The sequence below is a fragment of the Equus przewalskii genome, chromosome 25 (genome assembly GCF_037783145.1).
Source record: "Equus przewalskii isolate Varuska chromosome 25, EquPr2, whole genome shotgun sequence".
Lineage (NCBI taxonomy): Eukaryota > Metazoa > Chordata > Mammalia > Perissodactyla > Equidae > Equus > Equus przewalskii.
In genome coordinates, this window is record NC_091855.1 from 442582 (window position 1) to 463722 (window position 21141).

The following is a 21141-nucleotide window of genomic DNA, read 5'->3' on the forward strand; positions in this document are numbered from 1 at the left end:
CATTAAAAATCTGTGTATCAGGGTTCCAAGATGGAATATAAAACTTTTAGAATAAACTTACCACGGAGTTATTGCCCAATAAATGTCTTAAATTAAAGCAAACAAATAAAAAAATCAATAATATGAAAAGTTTTTGAGATGACCTGAGCAAGAGTTGTAGTCTATAAGTGCCAGTAATCCTTGAAAAGACAGGAAATATGAGTTACTTTATCAGTGCAATATTTATACCAAGTCTACTTTCTGGGGTGTACAAAGCAATTTATGGTTTTTTGAAATTGTTTTGAAATTTTTTGTATGGAAAGAGAGAGAAATATGACATCATGGGATTTAGTAACAAGAATCTTTATTTCTATATATGCTATCCTGTCCTAAACCTTCTATTGATATATTCCAATTATGAATACCAGTGCAAAAGGATGGGTAAAAACATATGAAAATATTCCATTTAAAATAACACAGTAGAGAAATAAAAATTAACAAAAAAGTAATCCAAATCTATGTGTTTTTAAATAAATAGTAAAGTACTAGGAGCTATGCAAATTGGTATAAATCTATTAGAAATCAGATATCACTTTTATTTTAATTAAGTAAAATGCTTTTAAATTTTTTTTTTTTTTTAAGATTTTATTTTTTCCTTTTTCTCCCCAAAGCCCCCCGGTACATAGTTGTGTATTCTTCGTTGTGGGTTCCTCTAGTTGTGGCATGTGGGACGCTGCCTCAGCGTGGTCTGACGAGCAGTGCCATGTCCGCGCCCAGGATTCGAACCGACGAAACACTGGGCCGCCTGCAGCGGAGCGCGCGAACTTAACCACTCGGCCACGGGGCCAGCCCCAAGTAAAATGCTTTTAAAATGTGGAGGTATTCCCCTGCATTCAGTCAGGTAAGTTGATGCTTTATATATAAAGACGTCTCTGAAACACTGTGTCAAGAATCAGTTGGAGAAATCTAGACATGCAACAACAGAATAAATTGGGCATATTGAGAACATAACAGTGGGTGGGCTCTTGCATCACAAAAACACAAGTTGGAGTTCCAGCTGTTGGACTAGCTGTCTGGGCTTAATTCAGGTGCTTAACGTCTCAGACTTCACTCCCTCATCTGTAAGATGGGCGTATAAGATATGAAGCGAGTAAACACCTATGAAGGATGTAATTGTGCCTTTCATAAAGTTCCCCACTTTCAGTGTGTGTTATTAACACTGTGCAGCTGCCTATGGTGCCCTCTCTGTGGTCGGCAGTGAGTATAGAGCAAGGAGAGCATTCGACATCTGTCGGCATTACAGCAACATGGAGCTTGTGTCACACAGGCACGGTGACAGGTCTGTCAGAGTGACGTCACTGCAGAAGATTCCTTTCCCTTTATGTGACTAATGTTAAGACTTTTTTCAACAAAAACAATAGTTTGGAAGTTTTGAAAAATTAATGTTAAATTTTAAATAATATAATGCTTTGAACAGACAGCCAATGTGGGCTGCATCCTTTCATACAGCTCTTAACTTCCAAAATGCAATCAATTTGGGCAAGAAGTAAGCTTTTCCCACTAAATGTCTCCTTTTGCTCTTCCTTCTATCCTTGGATTCTAAATATGCTAATAATTGTAATATTAGTACAGTCATATTAGCAGTAAAATTGCCTTTCAGGATATTAAGACTTAAATTTGATTTAATTAGCTGGATTTAATTATTCTTTCTTTATCCAGACACACTGAAGTCACATGGCCCAGCTAAATTGCACCCAGGTGTCAGCATTTATTCTTGTGGGCCTCACAGCTCATCAGGAGTTGAAGACGCCCCTCCCTCTGGTATTCTTATCCATCTGCCTCTTCCCAGTAGGAGGCAAGTTGGGTTTGATCCTTGTCATTAGAGCAGAAGCAAGACTCAAGACACCAATGTACTACTTTCTTAGCAAGCTAGCTTCTATTGATTTCTGTTATTACACTCAAAACGCTTGAGAATTTCTTGTACAAACAAAAGGAGATCTCCTTCAATTCGGGCACTGCTCACTTAGGATGTTTCCTGGACTGCATGACAGCCAAGTGCTTGCTCCTGCTTCCATGGCCTATGACCAACATGTGGCCATTTGTAACCCTCTGCTATATATGACTATAATGTCTTCAGGAATCTGCATTCGGTGTGTGTCCAAGAGAATCCCAGAAGTGAATGAAAACATCTAACTGTATTACAAATGTATGAAACAGTCTGAAGGAAAGGAGTGGGGTGAAAACGTGCAGAAATATATACTTTGGGAAGTGAGTTGAGTCTGTAAAACTGAAGATGAAGGAAACTGTGCCGAAGCACTGTATTGTAGCTGATAAAGTTGTGACCCAGGGGGTATTGTTAACAATGCTGATACTTCTATACACGTGGACTGAAAATGAGCAGATAAGTAAATGGATAGTGAACAGTGGGGACAAGGTTATTATTTGCTATAGGAGTTGACAGATAAGCAAGGAGAAGAGGCTAGAATGATCCACGTGGAGACAGAGTTGGAGACATCAGTGTGAACTTACTTTAGCTGAACATAGACACAGAAGGCTGAGTATAGCTATCTTTATAGGTGTTTGAATACACACAGGCTACTACACACAGATATATTTCCTTGCTATGTCCGCTGAAAGGATCTAATGCCCTGACAGCAGCAAACACACCTGGTACCCAGATCTTAATTTTAATACCACGTTCCAACAAAAGGAAACAGCGCTCCTTGTAGAAATAACCGATTCTAGGATTCGGCAAGCAAATGCAGGAAAATGAGACTAAAGTGTCATTCAACATAAGAAAGTAATGAAATGCTACTCAAAAAAAGCCAAGAATGCTGGGGGTACGCCAAAGGGACACATCAGCGAACTGAAGGAGCTCTCAATTGCCAAAGCTGGAACAATGTGAGCAACAAAATAAATAAAGTTGTTGGATAATAACCTGAAGAATGTATGAATATCAAGGACTGTACCAATGTAAATAACTGAATAATAAGGAAATGAAAAGACACAAATCTCCTGTGCAGAAGAACACCAATGATTCACGCAGACATTCTGCTCTAAAGGAGGTCGAGCCTAACTCTCCGCTCCTTAGGTGCGGGCTGCACAGACAAAGGGGACGGTGTGGACAGAGGGGACAGGGTAACTGCACAGGGGAGACATCTGACAAACGCAGCCTCAGCCAGGTGACCAACATCAACATCAATGGGGGGAAGTCACAGGGAGAGCACGGACCCTTGAAATGATGAGATGAAAATGGCAATCTACCTCTCTGATCTTCTTGCCCCAAATCCATAATCCCAATCTAATCATGAGAATAAAACAGACAAATTCTGTTGAAGAACATTTTATGAAACACCTGACCATTACTCCCTACAACTACCAAATTCTTCAAAAACAATGAAAGCCTGAGAACCTGTCACAGCCAGGGGAGGCTAGGCAGAAAGGACTAAATGTAGTGTAGGATAACAGACAGGATGTGTTCATAAGAGCAGAAACTGGGAATGGAGCTGAGGGAAATTCTCTGTACTATCACAGCAAGCCTTTTGTAACTGTACAGCTGTTCAAAAAATAAAGTTAATTAAATATTAGACTACTAGTGAAATGCAAAATACCTGGAAACGATGAGTCTGAACATGTCTCCAGACTCCATGATGTGCCCTGCACAAGCACTGTCACTACAGTCACATTCTTCATGAAATAGGATAATGATACCAAATTCATAGTTTCTGGGAGATTTAAATACTGAATATAACATTTCTGGCATTGTTTCTAGTAAAAATTCACTAGGTAATGGAAAAAGTAGTCGGAATTTGTGGATACATTATTTTTCACCCCTCAGAGACCCGCTCCTCTCCTTCCACTCCCAGGGTTCCCGTGCTGTTTCCGTCCCTCTCTCTCACACTTTGAAAGCAGCAACAGTCTGTTCCTCACATTGACCTGGGTGACTTTTACACAGAGCAGACCTGATCACAGCTGTCCCCTTGCATGAAACCTGCATTTACTGTCCACTAATTTCAGAATCAAACCACAATCCTGTGGCCAAAATATAAGGCTCTTTCTTAACCTGACTGTGTTCTCTCTGACCAGGCTCATTTCCCACCCTCTGCTATTGAGTATTGGTCAGATAGTAATAATCTGCATTACAATTACAATGTCATATTGTCATTTTATAAACACACCTTACAGTCTAATTACCCCCTAAATGTCCTCCTCTCCCGGCTCATCCTGGAGTGTTCCCACCTCTCGATTACCTGGGAGAATTCCAACACCTTGTTCAAGGTTGAGCACAGTCACAAGCTTGTCTGTGACGCTTTCACTAAACTCTCACTGAAGAGTTAACTTCTTTGGATAAACTTCACCAGAGTTCAATGTCACCTCAGGATATTACACTTTTTTTACATCTCCCATCAGGTTTAGCCAATGAGTGCCTTGTGAGAATAAACAGTGTCTTAGTCATTACTTAATATCCAGAATAAAGTTTAGTGCCTACCATACATTAATTGCTGGAAAAAAAGATTTTTTTAATGACTGCAGAAACAAAGTTTTGAATGAGGATAAACAGACATTCCCCAAGTTTGAGAAAAAGAATAAACCATGAAAGACAGGGAAACACAATTGAGGAATGAAGGCCCCATGATTAAGCACAAACACTGGAAAAGACAGATCAGAGAAAGATGTTCGATTCTGAGTTTCCTTCCAGAATCAGTCTGTACTGGCAGCACTTGGTGTTACTACATTCTCTATAACTTATTTTCCCTATTGATGCCCCCAGAGTAACTACCAATAAAAAGGCTCCCTCACACCATCACACGTCCCCTCAGCACTTGTGAAAATGCTGTGCTCACCTAGATGTCATCACAGAACAGCCTGAGAGCACCAATCCACTTTCCTCCGTGGACGAGTCATCGTGTTGGAAGTCACGCCTCTACGAAGATCAGATGGCCCCTCCTGGGCCCTTTCTCACTTGCTGTCTGCCAGGTTCTATGCTTGACACATCCCTGCATCATCTCATGGGCTTAACAACTGCTGCAGCACTGAACACAACAGCAAGCCGTTACCCTGTAAATATCCGTGCAGAGCGTTCACGCAGATGCTAGCGCTGAAGTGACAGGAGTGCTTCACATGGTGACCTGTTATTAAGTCCAAAAGTTTGGTCACTGTGCCGACCCAGAACCTGATGGGCACCTTCAAGAGGCAGAGAACACCACCTGTGGCCCCTTCTGCAGAGAAAGCCTTTAAGCGACCTCCTAAGCGACCTTCCCTTCTCCAGGGAGCAGAGGAACTTCGCCTTATCTACCCAGAAACTTAATGCCAATCATGACACGCCAGTTGCAACACCATAAACACCAGAAGGACCCAATGGTGACAGGAAATACCTCTGCTTCCCTCTGAAAATGCTTTATGATCATAGACCAAATCCTTCCCCAAACCATCCTGCTCAGCATGGCATGAAAAGTAAGGGGCCATCGCTCTGAACACCTACAAAGAAATGTCGCCCTGTATTTCTTCCAATGCTTGCAAATTTCAGCCTCGACAGGCGATCCCAGTAAAACAGAGAAGAAGGAGAACTCAGGAGGCTCTTCGACTGTCCCCCAAACCCACCGCCCTCCCACAGCAATGCGGGGTGTCCAGGTCGTTCCAGGACAGGAAGCTGGGGAGAGAAGGGAGGCGTCCACACCAGGCGAGACACAACCAGGTGAGTCACGGGGAGGCAGGTAGAGACTCAGGCGGCCTCCCTCTCCTTCCCCACCCCGGACTAGGCCGGCTGTCCCTCCCTCGAGCCCCTGAGAGCGGGGAGCTCAGCAGGCAGCCTCTCTGAGCCTGAGACAGCCGCCAGGACAGCCCCGCCATCGCTGGGGAGCGGGGACGGAGGGGACGGAGGGGACGGAGGCCCCAAGGAGCCCTGTGCAGCCCGCGAGCCCCGCGCCCCGGCCCTCGAGGACAGCGCCCCGCAGGCCTCAGCGGACACGGCGGGCCAGGGCCTCGCCGCCGCCCGGAAGGCTGTCCGGGACCCGTGCCCGGGCTCAGGGTGCGTCTCCCCTCGGAGCGGCCCTCCCGCCCCGCTGCGGCCCTGCCCGCCGTCCTCCGAGGGCCTCCTCGTCTCCGCGGAGCCCCGTCAAAGCGCTCCCGCCCGGGCTCCCCGCGGAAGCGACGCACGGACCCCGGAGCCTCGCGGGCCAGGGCGGCACAAACCGTCCTCCGCCGGCCGAGCGCCCGACGCGGCGCGCGTTGGACCGGCCGCCCCCGCCCAGGAGGGATGAGGCCTGGCCGGGACAGCCCCCGGGCGCACTGGGCTGAGGGGAACCGGGTCGTCGTGGACGGCCGCGAGGCCCCAGCTTGCCGGCTCTCCGCGTCAGGCACGCCCCTCACGCCGGTCTGAACCTGCAGCCCCTTTCACCGGCTCCACACGATGGCACCGCCACGCCTGACGCGGATGTCTGGGGTTTCCCCATTGGCTCGGGGTCGGGGTCGAGGGGAGGAAGGGGGGGGGTCGGAGCGTGTGAGGAGGCGTGACCAACAGGATGGTTTCCCCTCCCCCCCGGTGGGGCGGAGCCCACGCCGGCCACCTGCCTGCTCACAAACGCCTGGAGCCACGCCCCTCCCGCCCGCTGCCTGCTGGGAAATGGAGTCTTTTGACTGGAAACATAGGAGCTGCGTGTCTCTGCCCTTTGGCCTTTGGGAAATATGGTCCACAGTTGGACGTTCGGATCAGATGCCACAGCCCTTGATGCCAGAAAATCCCAAATGAATGTGCTAGGTCATTGATAACTCTATGTTTAATTTTTTTCTGCACAAAATTAACCTTGAGGTGGAAAGTGGCTCCACGAACTTGAGTTTCGTCACCAAAAACAATGGCAATATTTTCTGTATTCTTCCTACAGGAACCAAAACACATTTGTTTTGGTAGGTTTCCCAGGTTTTCCTTGTAAATCAAGATGAGGCAGTAGATACAGTCAGGGACAAAGACTGAAGAAAAGAGACAAATCCATTTCCGGCATCCATGGCCTCTGACTCTGTCTTGACCCTGAAACAAAGGTGTTCAGCATCTTGCTGCTTAGGAAGACAGAGGCTCGACACAGGAATGTGAACAGCAGCAACCAGAGAAAGCTTTGTGTGCTCACCCCTGAGGGCTTCCTCAGGGGTCCCTTCTGTTCTTGGATCTTACCTAGGTAGGAGCCATCCTTCTTTGTCTCTTTGTATGCCCTGGAACTTTGGGCAGAAAACTTACCATTTGGAATATTATGACATGACAACTAGGGGAATCGGGTTCTCCCCCTCCCCAGCATTTCTGGGGGATGCTGACTGCAATAGATGGTGATAGTTACTTTGGGGATATTCTGATCCAATCCTGAAAGTTCTGTATTCTTTGTCATGTGTGGCCACTGAACACTTCGATCTGTTAGCCTAAGGATCAGCCAGAGATCCTGAATTCAGTGGGTCTTAGGATGTCCTCCTGGGGAAAGAGGGCGAGGGAACTCTGTATGTGACAGAGAGAGTGACTGTCTGCTTTGGTGTAGAGAAAGAGCATGATGGACTGCATCCAGTTCTCCTTTCATTCTGGCACACAGAAGACTACGTGTCTTAGCCCTCTTGGTTTTAGAATGGATGTGTGGCTACTTCTGCCCAAGGGCATCACTTTTAGGCCAAAGGAGAAAGGAGGGTGTGTAAGGCCCCAGGTGCTCTTTGTGTCCTTCAGCGGCAATGGAATGAGGCGTGAGTTCCAGATGGTGTAGCAACAAGGTCATGGGGTCTCCATCAGCCTTGCCCAACGAGACTTGGGAAGCAGGGGTCCCTTCACCCCAGCGACCAATGTTTGATGTAAATCTGAGGAGAAATACATCTTTAGTCATGGATTTCTTAATCGTTGCATTTAATTTCTTACCAGTGCATTACCTAAGGTTGTCCTGAAGATTACGATGACCTACCCTCTCAGATTGTCTGAAAGGTGATTCTCCCGGGCACCAACGTCTTGAACAGCTCCTGCAGAAGATGCGGAGTGTCACCCGGTCCTGCCACACCCCAGCTCAGCGTCCACAGTCCCCCATAGGCCCAGGCAGGGTGAGATCAGAACTGGAGCTCAGGAAGCAGAGCATCTGGCCTGAGGCTTATGGGAGTCCCTGGGTTTTGTCTGTGTCCACTGAATGCACCCAGTCCAGGATGACCCCGGACTCAGGACTGTGGGGAAGGGAGGGGACATTTGCTCCCAGCCCTGTCTCACTTCCTCCAAGCTCCAGAAGGCAGCCCACACATGCCCACCAGAAGGGCCATCATCCACCCATCCCAGTGCCCCTCGGGTCCCACTCCCCATTCCCATGCACATTCCCCCGAGGCAGGGACAACCCCCAGCTTTGTTTGACTGTCTCCACTGGACTCAATACACATCACCTTCCTGATAAGTGCTGAGGCTGTCCGGGACACCTGCGCAGATGGGGGATCCACCCAAGGACCTGGCAGCACTTCAGTGAGTGCCCATCCCCCACCAAAGGGCCAGACTCTGCCCACCTTCCACTCTCTCCCACCTCATTCATCGGCACAGCCACCCTATACAGCAGGTGCTGAGTGTCTGTCTCTACTGTCCCCTGTTCGCTAGGGGACAGCGAAGGCTTGGGGAGAAAGAAATCTGCCCAGGTCACAGTGTTGATAAGGGAGGGAGCAGGGATTTGGACCCAGATCATCGGAATCCTGAGCAGGGAATGGCAGGTGTGGGGTGGCTCATGGCACCGGGAAGGCAGGGGCCACCCGCCCCGCGAGCTCCTCTGCTCACCGCAGCCATCCTCGTCAGCTGCTCTGCCACCAGCTGGGGAGGGAAGTCCAAGATGTTCGGCTTCTCCTCCCTCAGCTGGTCCTCGGTGGTCACGGCCCAGGGGCAGCTGGGCTCTGGGGCTGCCTTTACTGGTGGCCCTTGCTCTGGTCCTGGAGTGGCCGACTCAGGGGCTGCTGGCTCCAGCTCTACCACACGTGGTGAGACTGGAGGTGCAGCTGGCTCCAGCCCGGGGGCTGGCACTGGCTCTGGCTCTGGAAGTGGCAGGAGCTTTGGAGCTGGCTCTGGAGCAGGATAAAGAGAAAGTTTCACGCACACACCTGACAGTTTCTGTGCCTTTCCAAAGACAGAAAGGACTCCACTGCCTCTAAGGGAACGCTAGCCCGTGAACCTCAACACAGACAGTCTTCCCAGACTCCAGTCCCCTCACCTTTCCGTTCGGCCTCAATGGCCTTGAGATGCTCCAGGTGGCCTGGCAGAAGGTAGGCATGGCCCTCCACGTGGGAGCCACCAAAGCTGACGTGCAGAGTGGCCAGCTGCAGGGTCCAACAGGGAAACCGCAGGGGCTCCCTGCAATCCTGCCCTTGGCCCAGCCAGGTTCCCAGCAGGAAATAGATAGCACTGCGGGGAGGCTGATGGGCCAGAGAGTCAGTGGCCTGGCCTTTCCTTAAACACCAGCCTCCCAAGGCACTCTTGTTAGCATCTGCGCCCCTGTGCCAGACCCTCCCCCTCCAGAGGAGGGCCCCATCCCAGCCCTGAGCCCTGGCTGCCTGACCTGGCTGTGGCAGGCCTGCTCATCCAGCAGGCTGAACACAGAGTCTGTGAGAGTCTCTTGTTCCCACCGACACTCTCCTCCCCAAGGGTCTGGACACAGCCCACTCAAGCCCTCCATGTATGTGGGCCACTGGAATGAAGACTCCAGCAGATTTGGGAGCAGCTTGCTCACACACCTCCTACTATGGACCTGGCGGTGGTGCTCACAAGGTGTGGATGTGGAGAAAGGGAGGCAGGAGGAGCTGGGACTCTGCTGGGAGTGGGTCTCTAGGGGACAACGCAGCCCAGCCTCCCTTCCAATTCTCAAGGGGCCTGGGACCCATGCACAGCTCTCTTTGAGTCCAGTCCTGCTGGAGTGGAAGCCACCAGAACTGAGCCCTCCCATGGGAATCACAAGATGGGTGAGATGCAGGGTTCTCCCAGGCCTGACACGGCCACAGCCTCCATCCTCGCCCCGCACCCTGTTTGCTAGAGACAGGAGGCCCTTCTTCTCGACCCAAAGACCACTCACTTTGGGAGGTGGTCCTGTCCTCCAGCATCCCGCACGCAATGGGCCAAGCTGCCTCCATGTGTCCCAAAGGGGATGAGGACATCACCCGGGATGGCGGGTAGATGGGACCTGTGAATGATGTCAAGTGTGACTGTCTGACTCTCAGAATAGAGGGGAGGACCAGGGAGGCTGTCTGCTTCATTCACTGAGTGACCCTTAGTGTGTCCAGAAGTCCTGCTCAGAGTAGGTCCTTCATAGACATTGTTGAATGACCTCCAACCAGAACCATCCCAGGTGTCTGAGTGGGCCTGTGGCCCCTCTGTGACCCTAGAGATCCCTAAGTGGCTACACCAAGGACAAGCACCAGGACCAGCTGGATGGCATCTCAAACTCTTTGACAGGGTGCTCTCCAGGTGCTTTTCCAAACTCAAAAAGCCACAAGCCAGTGAAGGGAGAGGTGAAGTGAAGACTACTTTCCATGGGGGACAGAGAAATAATCACCACCAGCAACCACAGCATGGCCCACCACCCTCTCTGCAGAGCCGGGCACCAGGGAAGCACCTGGATGGCTGATCCCATTCATCCCTGGGAGAAGCCTAGCAAGTTCATCCTCTCTCACCCCACATTTCAGAGGAGCCAACTCAGGCTCAGAGAGATGTGGTGACATTCCCAAGGCAAGACACACAGCTGGCAGTGGGCAGAGTCACCACTGTGCTGAGGAGGAGGCAGGCAGTCACCTGGGAAACAGCTGGTCCAGGACCTGGTGGGAAGTGCTGGAGCCTGAGTAGCTGTAGAGGGAGGTGATGACACTGCAGAGGACTCTGCTGGGGAAGGCTGGCAGCACAGACTCTGAGAGCCTCTGCATCATGCCTGCCTGGAGGGCACGCATCCTGCAGGCCTCAGTTACAGACAGAGTGGACTCATCTTCACTCTGGGTGGGATGAGGAGGACACAGGGTCAGGGCCACCACTGTGAACCACCAGCATTATCGAGGTCTGCAGCTGACCCAGGAACTCCTAGCCCCTCCCAGACATGTGCGACAGGAGACACAGGAGCTCCCACACTCAGCAAGGTTCTGGGCTCTCACAGTACAATCTGACTTTGGGCATGCGAAGGATTCCACATTGATCTCCCTCGAGGCCATTTGCTCGCTGAGGGACAACAGACCTCCCTCTGTGAAGAGCACCAGCCCAGTGAGTCCTCAACAGACACCCCCTCTCTAGAGAGGAGAACAGAGGCTTAGGTATGCCAGGTGGCTTCTCTAGGTCCTGTGGGTCAGAACTGAGAGCTGCCCAAAGTGAGGGCTGAGGGCCAGCCCCTCTAACTGCCTGAGGCTTCATTGGGCCCCAACCTGGAGGGAAATGTTATGTGGCCACCCCACCCCGCCCCAGTCTGGAAACAGTGTACAAGGCAGTGACACACTCTGAGAATCCCTTTGACTTCCAAAACACGCTGATGGTTATTTCTCTTACATTAAAGGGAGTTTGGAGACCCTCGTTATCGAGGTTGCATGTTCCAAAAAAGGCAAAATTCAAAGATACTCAGGGCCTAGTGGGAAGTGACAACGTTTTCTCTAATCTTCCTAGGAAAATGCAACGAGTGCCCTCCTATCCTCCTATGCAGCTGGTGGGGAGGAGCAGAAGTCCAGATTCCTTTGGGACTGTGGGACACTCAGGGTGGACAGCCCTGTTAGGCTCCCAGGAGATGGGCAGTTTGAGGCTGGATTCTGGGCCTACCCTGGTCATCTCAGGGGCCTGGGTGGGAAGACCCCTCCGTGCCCACTCTCACCTCAGAGCAGCCCTGGTTATTGATGATGGTGCGGTGCAGTTGGCCCCTGTCCAGGGAGATGGAGTACCCGAAGCCATTTGCCAGCTCTTTGACCACCTCCTGCGTGCAGCTCTGCAAAGACAGTGCCCGAGAGCCGGGCCGGGATGTCTCAGGCACCTGCCTCGACTTGGCCACAGGAGGAAACCCCAGCAGGGATCAGGTACCCGGCAGTGTCTGTGTAGAACTCCAGCCAGGGAGGGAATGAGATGACACCCGGATGGCTCGGGACTAACCTATGGGTAGAGGAGCTTGGTCCCCAGCACCCACTCTCCCATCCTGCTAGCCAACACCTAGGCTGGGAACACGACGCACTGCCAGGCTTCCAACACCCAGCAAAGGGCTCCTGCCTAGGATGAGTGCCCCCTCAGCCCCGCCGTCCCTCACTCCACTCCCCCGGGACACACAAGGAGGCTCAGAGGGGTGTGGGGTTGGGATCCCATTGTGGCCTAAGGCGGTTGGCCTGCCCTGTGTTACCTGAGGGATCCTCCTGCCAAATGGCCAGAGGTGGTGCAGGTGAGGGCCAAGCCAATGTGTGTAGCAACTGAAAAGTCTCTGTTTCTTGGCTTTCCTGAAGCCACAGCCTCGACAAGTCGGGAGACAACAGCAGAGCATCCTGCTCTCTTGAGTGTCTCTACTCAAGTGAGCTCAATAGGAGGCTATGTCTAGAATGTGGGCGCCTGGAGACCAGTGTGCTAAGTTCTGTTAGGGTCTGTCACCAAGGAAGTGAGGTCACTTCCTCAAGCTTCCATTACCCGGGCCTCTTCTTTCAATCACACCAACCCAAAACCCCTCTGGGATCTTGGCTACTCACCCTCCTTGCCCATGTCATCACCAGAACTGTACACAAATAGCCAGCACAGAGCCTCACACAGGACCTTGAGATGGAACCAGGTTTCCAGCTTGAGGAAGCTGAGTTCAGCTGAGTTCACGCCTCTCTTTCCCTAGAAGCTCTGTGTCCTGGAAACACCATTGTGCCTCGCAAGGCCTCCTCAATCCTTCAACCTGCACGATAGGGACGAGGCCAGAAATAGCTCCCTCAGGATGTCCTCAGCTGCAGAAGAGACAGTAGTGACAACACCTGGTGTCTGGTTTCACTTGTGTCTGATGCACACACTTAGAGATGAAAGAATGACAAGAAGGGGTGGGCTATCGTGTGGAGTACCCCTTAAAACAGGCCTGTGTCACAGCTCTTGGGCCTTGAGCAAGTCTCTGCCCCTCTGGGCCTCATTTACACATCTGCAGCTTTAACGGGTTGAAATTAGAGGAAATTCAGAGATTGCCAGTCACTGGCATGAATGATTCCACGGTCTCCTGTTTCCCTTAGAGTCAGAACCAAGTGCCTCATGTTGGCCTATGTGGAGGGCAGCCTCCACCACGGCTCCCGGTGCTCACTGTCTCCTGCTGTGCACATCCTTGTGGAACCGCACAGTCATTAGGAAGTGACTTCTGAATAGAATGCAGCCAAGGTGTTGGGATGGTACACAACCCAGGGTTAAGAACAAAAAGCCTGGCCCTTCCTTCTTACTCATTGTCTTTAGCCCCCTCCCTCTTTCCCTCCTCCTGTTTCCATCTCTCTCTCTCTCTCTGCCTCTTATATCTCTGGAACTGGGGGAGCAAGTGCACATGTGTTCAATTTCCCTATGTAGAGGCTCCATAGGAGAGAATGGAGGAAATGATCGGCCAACAGACAGGCAGGAACTCAGGCTTTCCGTCCAAACAAACCCTGTCAACATGCATGTGAGTGAACTTGGGAGCACATGCTCCCCGAGTCGAGCCGCAATAGAGATGCAGCCCAAGCTTCACAGAGACCTTGAGGCAGAGGCACCCAGCTAAGCCGTGCCCCATTCCTGGCACACACACTTTGTGAGAGCTTAAGGATTTGTACTTTCTAGGGGCACGGTCTTAGAGCAACGTCGTCAGAGAGTGACAGGAAAAAGCAGTCTGCCAGTCCTGCCACCCGTCCCTGCCGTACCCCCATCTCCCCTCCTCTCTCTTCTCAGGATCCTTCCAGCCACACCGCCACCTTTCTGACCTTCTCTGCTCAGACTCCTTTCTTCCTGTGAGTCTCTGCACCAGCAGTGGCTTCTCCCTGACACTCAAACTGTTCCCAGACACAGGCAGGCATGCCTCACATCTGTCACTCTGCTCACAGCAAATGTTACTCCTCTGAGGCCTTTCAGGGCCTCCCAGGCACAGTCTCCAACGTCACAGATCTCACATCTGCACGGTCATCTCATGATTTTCTCCTTCTTGGTCTCTTTTGGATAAAGTGAGTCCATGAAGCAGGGCATTCTGCTTGGCAGACGCAGAGGCAGCTTCTTCCGGTGCCCTCAGGAACATGACTGTCTCTTCTGGGTTGAATGTTTCCCCTCACAAGTCCATTCTGAATGGAAACTGTCATTTCACCTCTTTCCTGGGTCTGGTTTCTTCTAAGAACACAGGGAGCCATCCCTTCTCCCTGGAATGCGGCACCAGCCCCTACACCCACAGCCAGAAAATTAGCGCCCAGCTTCAAACACCACCAATCCTGAAGTCAGTTCCTGCTGAGGCCTCCCATCCATTCTGTAATTCCATGGTAACGGCTGAGGTCACCTTTCCCCTGAGACTCAGCTCCCAGCCTTCCGTTGGCTTCTTAGAGGAACAGTGGGATTTCCCAGAAGCACTCCCAGCCTGGGCAAGAAAGGCTTTGAAATGTTCTCTATGTATTTTCCAGGACATGGGACATGAGGAGAAGTCATTTTGGTGTGTATGTGCAACAGTTTTGATGCAAAAAGTATCTTTTTCAGACAGAGATCAAAGAATGGGGCTACTGGGTGTAACAAGAAAATGGATATGCTGAGCCATCGTCTTCATGGTGTGAAGTCTTAGAGAGCAAAGAACATGCTTAAGAGCAGAGAATATGAAGACAATATCTTATGTTCAAATTCCAGCTCAATCACTTCCTAGATATGGTAGCGGGCAAGTTACTCACCTCATCAGTGCCTCAGTTTCCTCATCTGGTGTCGGCAAGAATGATAAGTGTACCTAATTTGTAAGGACATGGAGAGTATTAAAGGAGTTAATGTTTGAAAACTGCTTGCAACACCTAGCACCTTACAAGCACTGTACCTATCCATTATAAATGAAATGGAAACATTCTTCTGATGCTATCTTTTTACTCCAGAAGGGAGACTAGTGCCTGGATGGATGTAGACAGAACTCCCTGAGACAGGATGAATCGAAGAATGAACAACACTGTTGAAGGCATTTCCAATGGCACATCTGCCTCCTTATGGACATTCTCTAGCAGAATCACACCCAAGCATCCCTCCTCTCTCCTGCATCATATTCTGGGATTCTATCCAGAAATCATGGGGCTTCTTGCACCCCGGCACCCACACCCACTACAGGTTCTCTTCTCTCTAGCAGCAAACCTTAGGCCTTGTCCTGATGGCTGCAGCCCACAGGCTCTGCACTCTGATCCTTTTCTTCACTTGAGGGAGAAGTGCCATCCCCAGAACTGGGCACACACAGTGTGAGCCTTGGAGTGAATGTCTCCCTGGCCGGTTGTAGGTGGAAGAGCACCGTGACAGAATGGGACTTAGGGAGAGTCTTCCAGGTGTGCTCAGAAGGGGCCCAGCCAGGGCATTGGTCAGCAAGGTCTGGTCTGGTTGGTGGACCTTGGTGGCAAATGAGTGGCAGGGGCAGCATGTTTTAGAGGTCCTGGCAGGAGACAATTCATAGGATGGTCATGAAGTCAGAATCAGCCTAATAAGCTCCAACTTAATCCACTGTCATCTGTTCCCTGACTGGCTGACTAATCCAGGAGTGATTTAGAAGAGTGATATTCGTGTTCTATCATCTTTTCATTGGTTGGCTACAGCTATTATTCTTTACATAACTTGTATATGTCTACAAAGGAAAGGAAAGGTTAGTTTTGTTACAACCCTTCTAGCAAAATTCTCCCTAACATATTGAATCACTAACAGAATCCACCGCTGGGAACCTCATATAAGATGCTGACATTTACTCTCTGGTTTCATATCTTCCTGTTTGGTAAATTCTCTTGACTTCTGGCTTCTTTCCTGAGGTTCGTCCACTCAGGACAATGTAGGAGTGCAATCTCTTGCTACTTCAGAAGTAGTGGGGCAACTCTATGATGATGTTGCTTTTGTTTTGTGACTGTGTGTGTGTGTGTGTGTGTGTGTGTGTGTGTGATGAGACTGTTTTCTGCATCTTGCCGCGTGGGTTGGATTGACTCCTTTCCTTGGAAAAATTGTCCCTTACCACTTTCTCTGGGCTTTATTTTCATGGCTTGAACAGTGCTGTGCAACAGTAGAATTGACACTCTATCTTATGGAATTTAAACTTCTTTTAGTAGCCACATTTCAGAAAGTAAAAATAAACATGTGAAACTAATTTTAATAGTATATTTAAACCCATTACAACCAACATATTATCATCTGGCCAGGCAATCTATATAAAAATTATGATAGAGATAGTTGAATTTTTTTTATGATTGGGATCTAAAAATCCATTTACAGCACAGTCTTCATTTGCAAATTGAAATTTTCTACATATTCAGTTTCTGTGTCCCCCAAATCAGAACCTGGGCTGACTTGTTAGAGAGGAAATAAAGCAGAACAGGCATAAGTAACGATCACTGTCAATCCAGCTCAGCATGAACACTCACCACTGACAAAAAGGCTGTCCCTGAGCAGGGAGTAGAGGCCCCTCGGGGTGACACGGTGAGTCAGCTGGTTAAGCTCCCAGGAATGCTGCTGTCACCTGGTGTCTCTGTCATACTCTCCATCACGAGCCATGGGGTCAGGGTGGTAGGTGCAGACAGCTTCCACGCTGGTGGCTGCCCCATCGTCCGCAGGCCTGGGGAGAGAGGAATGTGGGGACTCTAGAGAGATGTCCTGAATCCTCTGATAATGGGGGCCAGAGGGAGGGAGGAGCAAATTGGGAGTCAGTGGGAAGAGTGAAAACTGGGGTGGTCTCTGAAAGCGTTTGTGACTCTCAATGCTCAGAAAAGGGACTTCCCTGAGGGAGATCACTCTGCAACCCAAGGACAAGGGGCCTAGGCTGCTCTTCTTGAACAAGGATCCAAGCAGGGGAGGAGGCAGGAGGAGGAGGAGCTGGAGAGACAGCAGGTGGGGAGCGGCTGGCTGGGACTCATCCTACCAGGAGCTGTGGGCACCAGGGTCTCATCCAGTGTTGCAGGACTCTCTCAGTGGAGTTAAATGTCGCTGAGCCCTTGCTCACGTCTGTTGAATATTGGAGGTTGGAGATGCTGAACTTCAGTGTGAGGGCCTTCAGCTCGTGCACCATAGCTTGCAAGAAGAGATGGGGAGAGATGGCCATCACTGACAGCTGGCCTGAGACCAGATCAGAGTCCTGAATTCATTATCATCTGTTGCCTTTGCTCCCAGTGGAACCACCACCCACCTCTGTGCTCATCCAAGTTGAAGCCAGTATATCACTCATGTCTTCCTTCCTCCCCTGCCAGTAACACCCACTGCACTTGAGGATTGCTCCTCAAAACACACCCTATTTCCCTATATAATGCCTACTCCTTCTTAAAGACCCCACCTGGGCAAAACTTCCTCCACAAAGCTCTTCCCACCCAAATAATGCCAGTGCTTCTCCTCAAAACATCCCACCTTCGATTAGAATGTTCTGTGAATTTCATAAGACCAGGGGCTCTCTGAGAGCTGCATCAGATTCGATTATTGGTATAATCTTTGTGATAGGCATGATTGCCCGAAAACCAGAATTGCACACCTCGGCTTTCCAGCTCCCAAGTGATAATTTGGCAGTGTAGGTGTGGGGCTGCAGAGCTACTCTGGGGAAGGAAGAGGGGTCCCCTAGGTCTGTGGTGGCTTCTGGTTGCTCAAGTGATGAGGAAGTAGGCAGGAACTTGCTTCCTGGCTCAGGAGCTGTGGAAAGGGCTCTTGTTAGGGTGGGATAGAGCCCCCATACAGTGGGTGAAGCCCCACAGGCTCATCTGCACTCAGTAGTGGCTGTCCCAGGACAACCACTCACAGGTGAGCCATAAATGTGAGTGACAGAAGGAGGGATTGTGTGAGTAGAGGTAAGAGCAAGCTTATGAAGGAGATGAACCCAAAAGAGTGAGTGTGGTTGAAGAGAGAGACGGAACAAAGAGAGAGGTAGAGGCACAGACAGAGGGGATACCTGGATGGACAGAGGATGAGTGGACAAATGGAGGGTCAAAAGGAAAGCAGGAAGAATACACACAAGGAAGAGAAGTTGGAGAGATGGGAGGAAAGAGGATGGAAGGAGAGAAGAAGGAAAAACAGGCAAACAGGCAGGAGGACAGTTGGACAGATTGATATCTGGACAGATGCTTGGATGGATAGATGGAAGGAAGGAAGGAATAGAGGGAGGGAGTGTGGAAGGAAGGATAGAAGGAAAAAAGGAAGGAAGGAGGGAGCCTGAGAGGAGGGAGAACTGGGAAAATCACCTGCTCAAGTTCACAGGGTGTTTTAAAGGGAGGTTAAGGCTGAGAATACAGGACCCCTAACTCCCAGGCTTGTGTCCACCTGTCCCAATGCTGCCTGTTATTACTCGTAGAGATGAGCATGTGGACGTAAAAGAAACCTTGAGCCCTACCCTCACAATACACAAAACTCAATTCCTGGACACTTTGACCTAAAGGAGAAAGGTAAAATAATGAAACTTCTAGAAGACAACATAAGAAAACATCTTCAGGATGACAGGGTAGCAAAAACTTCTTAAAGAAGACACACAAATGCACACATACACACACTCTCCATAAAAGAAAAGATTGGTAAACTTGGATTCATTAAAATTTAGACTTTCAGTTCATCATGAGACATATTACAAGAGGGAATTGGCAAGTCACAGGATGCGAAGAGATTGTTCCAATTCGAATATTCAACAAAGGATTCTCATGCAGAATACAGAAAATCTTCAGCATCACAGTAAGAAAGGAGCCAAACAAACCAATTGCTTAAAACTGGTCAAAAGACTTCAACAGGCACTCCACAACACAGAGTGTCCCAGCGGCCAACAAGCACATGCAAATGTGCTAAAATCAGCAGGGACAAGGGAAATGACAATTCAACCACACTGAGATCTTCTATACAACCAGAGAATGGTTAAAAACAGTTTTGAAATGCTGAGCTGAGGGCAGCAAGTGGAGGGGAGGCTGCAGAGCAACTGGAAGGCTCACACACTGCAGGTAGGAGTAGGAATTCATGCAGCCACTTGGGAAAGCTTTTTGGCAGGATCTATCTGTTAAAGCTGGAGACACACATACAACATGACCAGCAATTCTACTCTTAGATGTGTCCTCAACTGAAATCTAAACATTTCAACCAAGAGGAAGGAGCAAGAATGATTAGAGCATCATTCTCCTTATTCCTCCAAAGTAGAAAGTACTCAAATATCCATCTACAGTAGAATGGATAAATCAATTCCACTATCTAGTTCATGGTGGTTTTAAAAATTGGCCACAAATTCTTTGAGACACATCCCATGAATATGTGAGGTTCAGGTTCCCTCCCCTTGAATCTAGGCAGGCGTGAACCTACTTCAATCAACAGAGTAGAAGCGTTGCTCTGTGGAAGTGGTGTGATGTGACTTCCAAGGACATGCCACTCTCAGGAAGCTTGCTCAGTGAAGCCAGCCAACAAGCTGTGAAGAGCTAAGGCCTCATGGAGAATCTCCTCATGGAGAATCTGCAACCAGGGCACAGCCACCTTCATTGCAACTGCTATGCTGGCGATCAGGTGATAAGACTTCGTTCCTAAACAGAAGATGAACCATATGCACTGAAGAAAATAGACCACCAACACAAGCCCTGACGCACACCATGTCCATTTATACTTGGTATCTCAAGACCAGGGGCCAAGATGAGGAGGCAGGAGTTCATCCCCAAATTCTTGAGATTTTATCCAATACCAGACAGACTGTGCTCACCAAGCATTTCCTAAACCTCCTCCCTTCCTCAAAGGAATCTCTGCATCTGGATACCGACATTAAGTTTCCTCTGGTCATATATGATCACCAGCCCCAGTACAGCCTTTGTATCAGCAATAGGTGAACACTATCTGAACAGGTCACCTGGGTCCCAAAAGTGGAAAAGAAGTAGAGCAACTTTCAAGTAGAAGTTTCCATCTCCATTGAAATTGTATTTTAGATATACCATTGGAAAAATAAAACTGCCACTTTTCAAAACAGGAAATGTAGGTGCCCTTGTGAACGATCCCAGAGGATTTTGGTCTTCAAGACATCCCAGCCAAGGTACCATCCATGTGAGTGAAAGAGCCTCTAAATGATTCTAGACCCCAACCATCAGAGAGCACGGCAATTTCTCCCTACCAAATTCCTAACCCACAGAATCCGACTAATACAATGGTTGTTGTTTCACTCCACTAAGTTTGGATAGGCATGTTACGCAGCTATCAATAACCAAAACTAATGCATTATGCAATAATAATCAGATCTAAAGAGCTTTATAAAAACCAACCAATTACCTGTAACAACATGAATGAATCTCAGACAGGATGTTTAATAAAAGGAGCCTGGTAGAAAGGAGTACATAGAGTATAATTCCATCTACCTGAGCTCAAAAACTGGCAAAACTAAGCTACAGCGATAGAAGTCAGAGTAGTGGTTACCTTGGGTGGGAGCAAATTCTGCAAAGGGTCACGATAGAGGCTTCTGGAGAGCCAGAATAGTGAATGTCTTGATTTGGGGGGTTGTTATGATAGTGTGTTTAGATTGTTAAAAAAAAAAATCATTGAGGTAGATACTCAAGACTCGTGTACTTTTCCCACTAAGTATGCTATAATTTAAAACGATATTTTGTCAGTAAAACGTGGCTCACCCAATAGATGTGAGAGTGTGAAGGACAAATAAAAGATGACTCCAAGTTTTCAGGCATGATAGACTAGGTAGTGCCATTAACTGAAGAGTTGAACCATGGAGCAAATTAAAACAGGAGCAGAGGCAGGGACCATGTCCTGCTCATTATGTATTCAGGTGTCTACCATAATCCTGAATACACAGTCAGTCCAGCTTCCAGGATACTCCTCTCCTTTTCACCATAAACTATGGCTCACCCCTTCTTGGTGTCTTCTATTGCCTCCTTTTTCCCAGCTGCTTTTTTTTTTTAAGTTTTTATTGAGTTTATGATAGTTTACAATCTTGTGAAATTTCAGTTGGACATTATTGTTTGTCAGTCATGTTGTAGGTGCACCCCTTTACCCTTTGTACCCCCAAGCCCCCTTTCCCCTGGTAGCCACTAATCTGTTCTCTTTGTCCACGTTTAAATTCCTCA

At 49.2% G+C, this 21141-nt stretch overlaps 2 protein-coding genes and 1 long non-coding RNA gene across 15 annotated transcripts in view; 1 reads left to right on the forward strand and 2 right to left on the reverse strand.

Annotated features, from left to right (window-relative positions):
* Positions 1-6737: 6737 nt before the first annotated feature.
* LOC103544439 (ral guanine nucleotide dissociation stimulator-like) overlaps positions 6738-21141 on the reverse strand; it is a 90229-nt gene continuing 75825 nt past the window's right edge. Inside the window, exons 2-8 of one of the 4 annotated variants that reach the window (XM_070593046.1) lie at positions 11793-11903; positions 10742-10935; positions 10026-10133; positions 9171-9361; positions 8744-9024; positions 7905-7959; positions 7665-7803 (exon numbers count right to left, since the gene is read on the reverse strand). In XM_070593046.1, coding sequence (XP_070449147.1) covers positions 7909-7959; positions 8744-9024; positions 9171-9361; positions 10026-10133; positions 10742-10935; positions 11793-11903 — 936 coding nt within the window. In that variant the 3' untranslated portion in view covers positions 7665-7803; positions 7905-7908. The other 3 variants (XM_070593047.1, XM_070593045.1, XM_070593044.1) reach the window with 3 other exon arrangements.
* Positions 11862-20043, forward strand: LOC139079265 (uncharacterized). The gene is made up of 2 exons (XR_011532727.1): positions 11862-11991; positions 14618-20043. It is a non-coding gene; the product is annotated as an uncharacterized lncRNA (long non-coding RNA).
* The window catches only part of LOC139079260 (ral guanine nucleotide dissociation stimulator-like), a 38657-nt gene continuing 33742 nt past the window's right edge, over positions 16227-21141 (reverse strand). For 3 of the 10 annotated variants that reach the window (XM_070593052.1, XM_070593051.1, XM_070593050.1), the window contains 2 exons: positions 16998-17146; positions 16227-16694 (listed from right to left, as the gene is read on the reverse strand). In XM_070593052.1, coding sequence (XP_070449153.1) covers positions 16638-16694; positions 16998-17146 — 206 coding nt within the window. In that variant the 3' untranslated portion in view covers positions 16227-16637. Of the gene's footprint in view, positions 16695-16997; positions 17147-19459; positions 19606-21141 lie in introns of those variants that run through there. The other 7 variants (XM_070593055.1, XM_070593054.1, XR_011532720.1 and 4 more) reach the window with 5 other exon arrangements.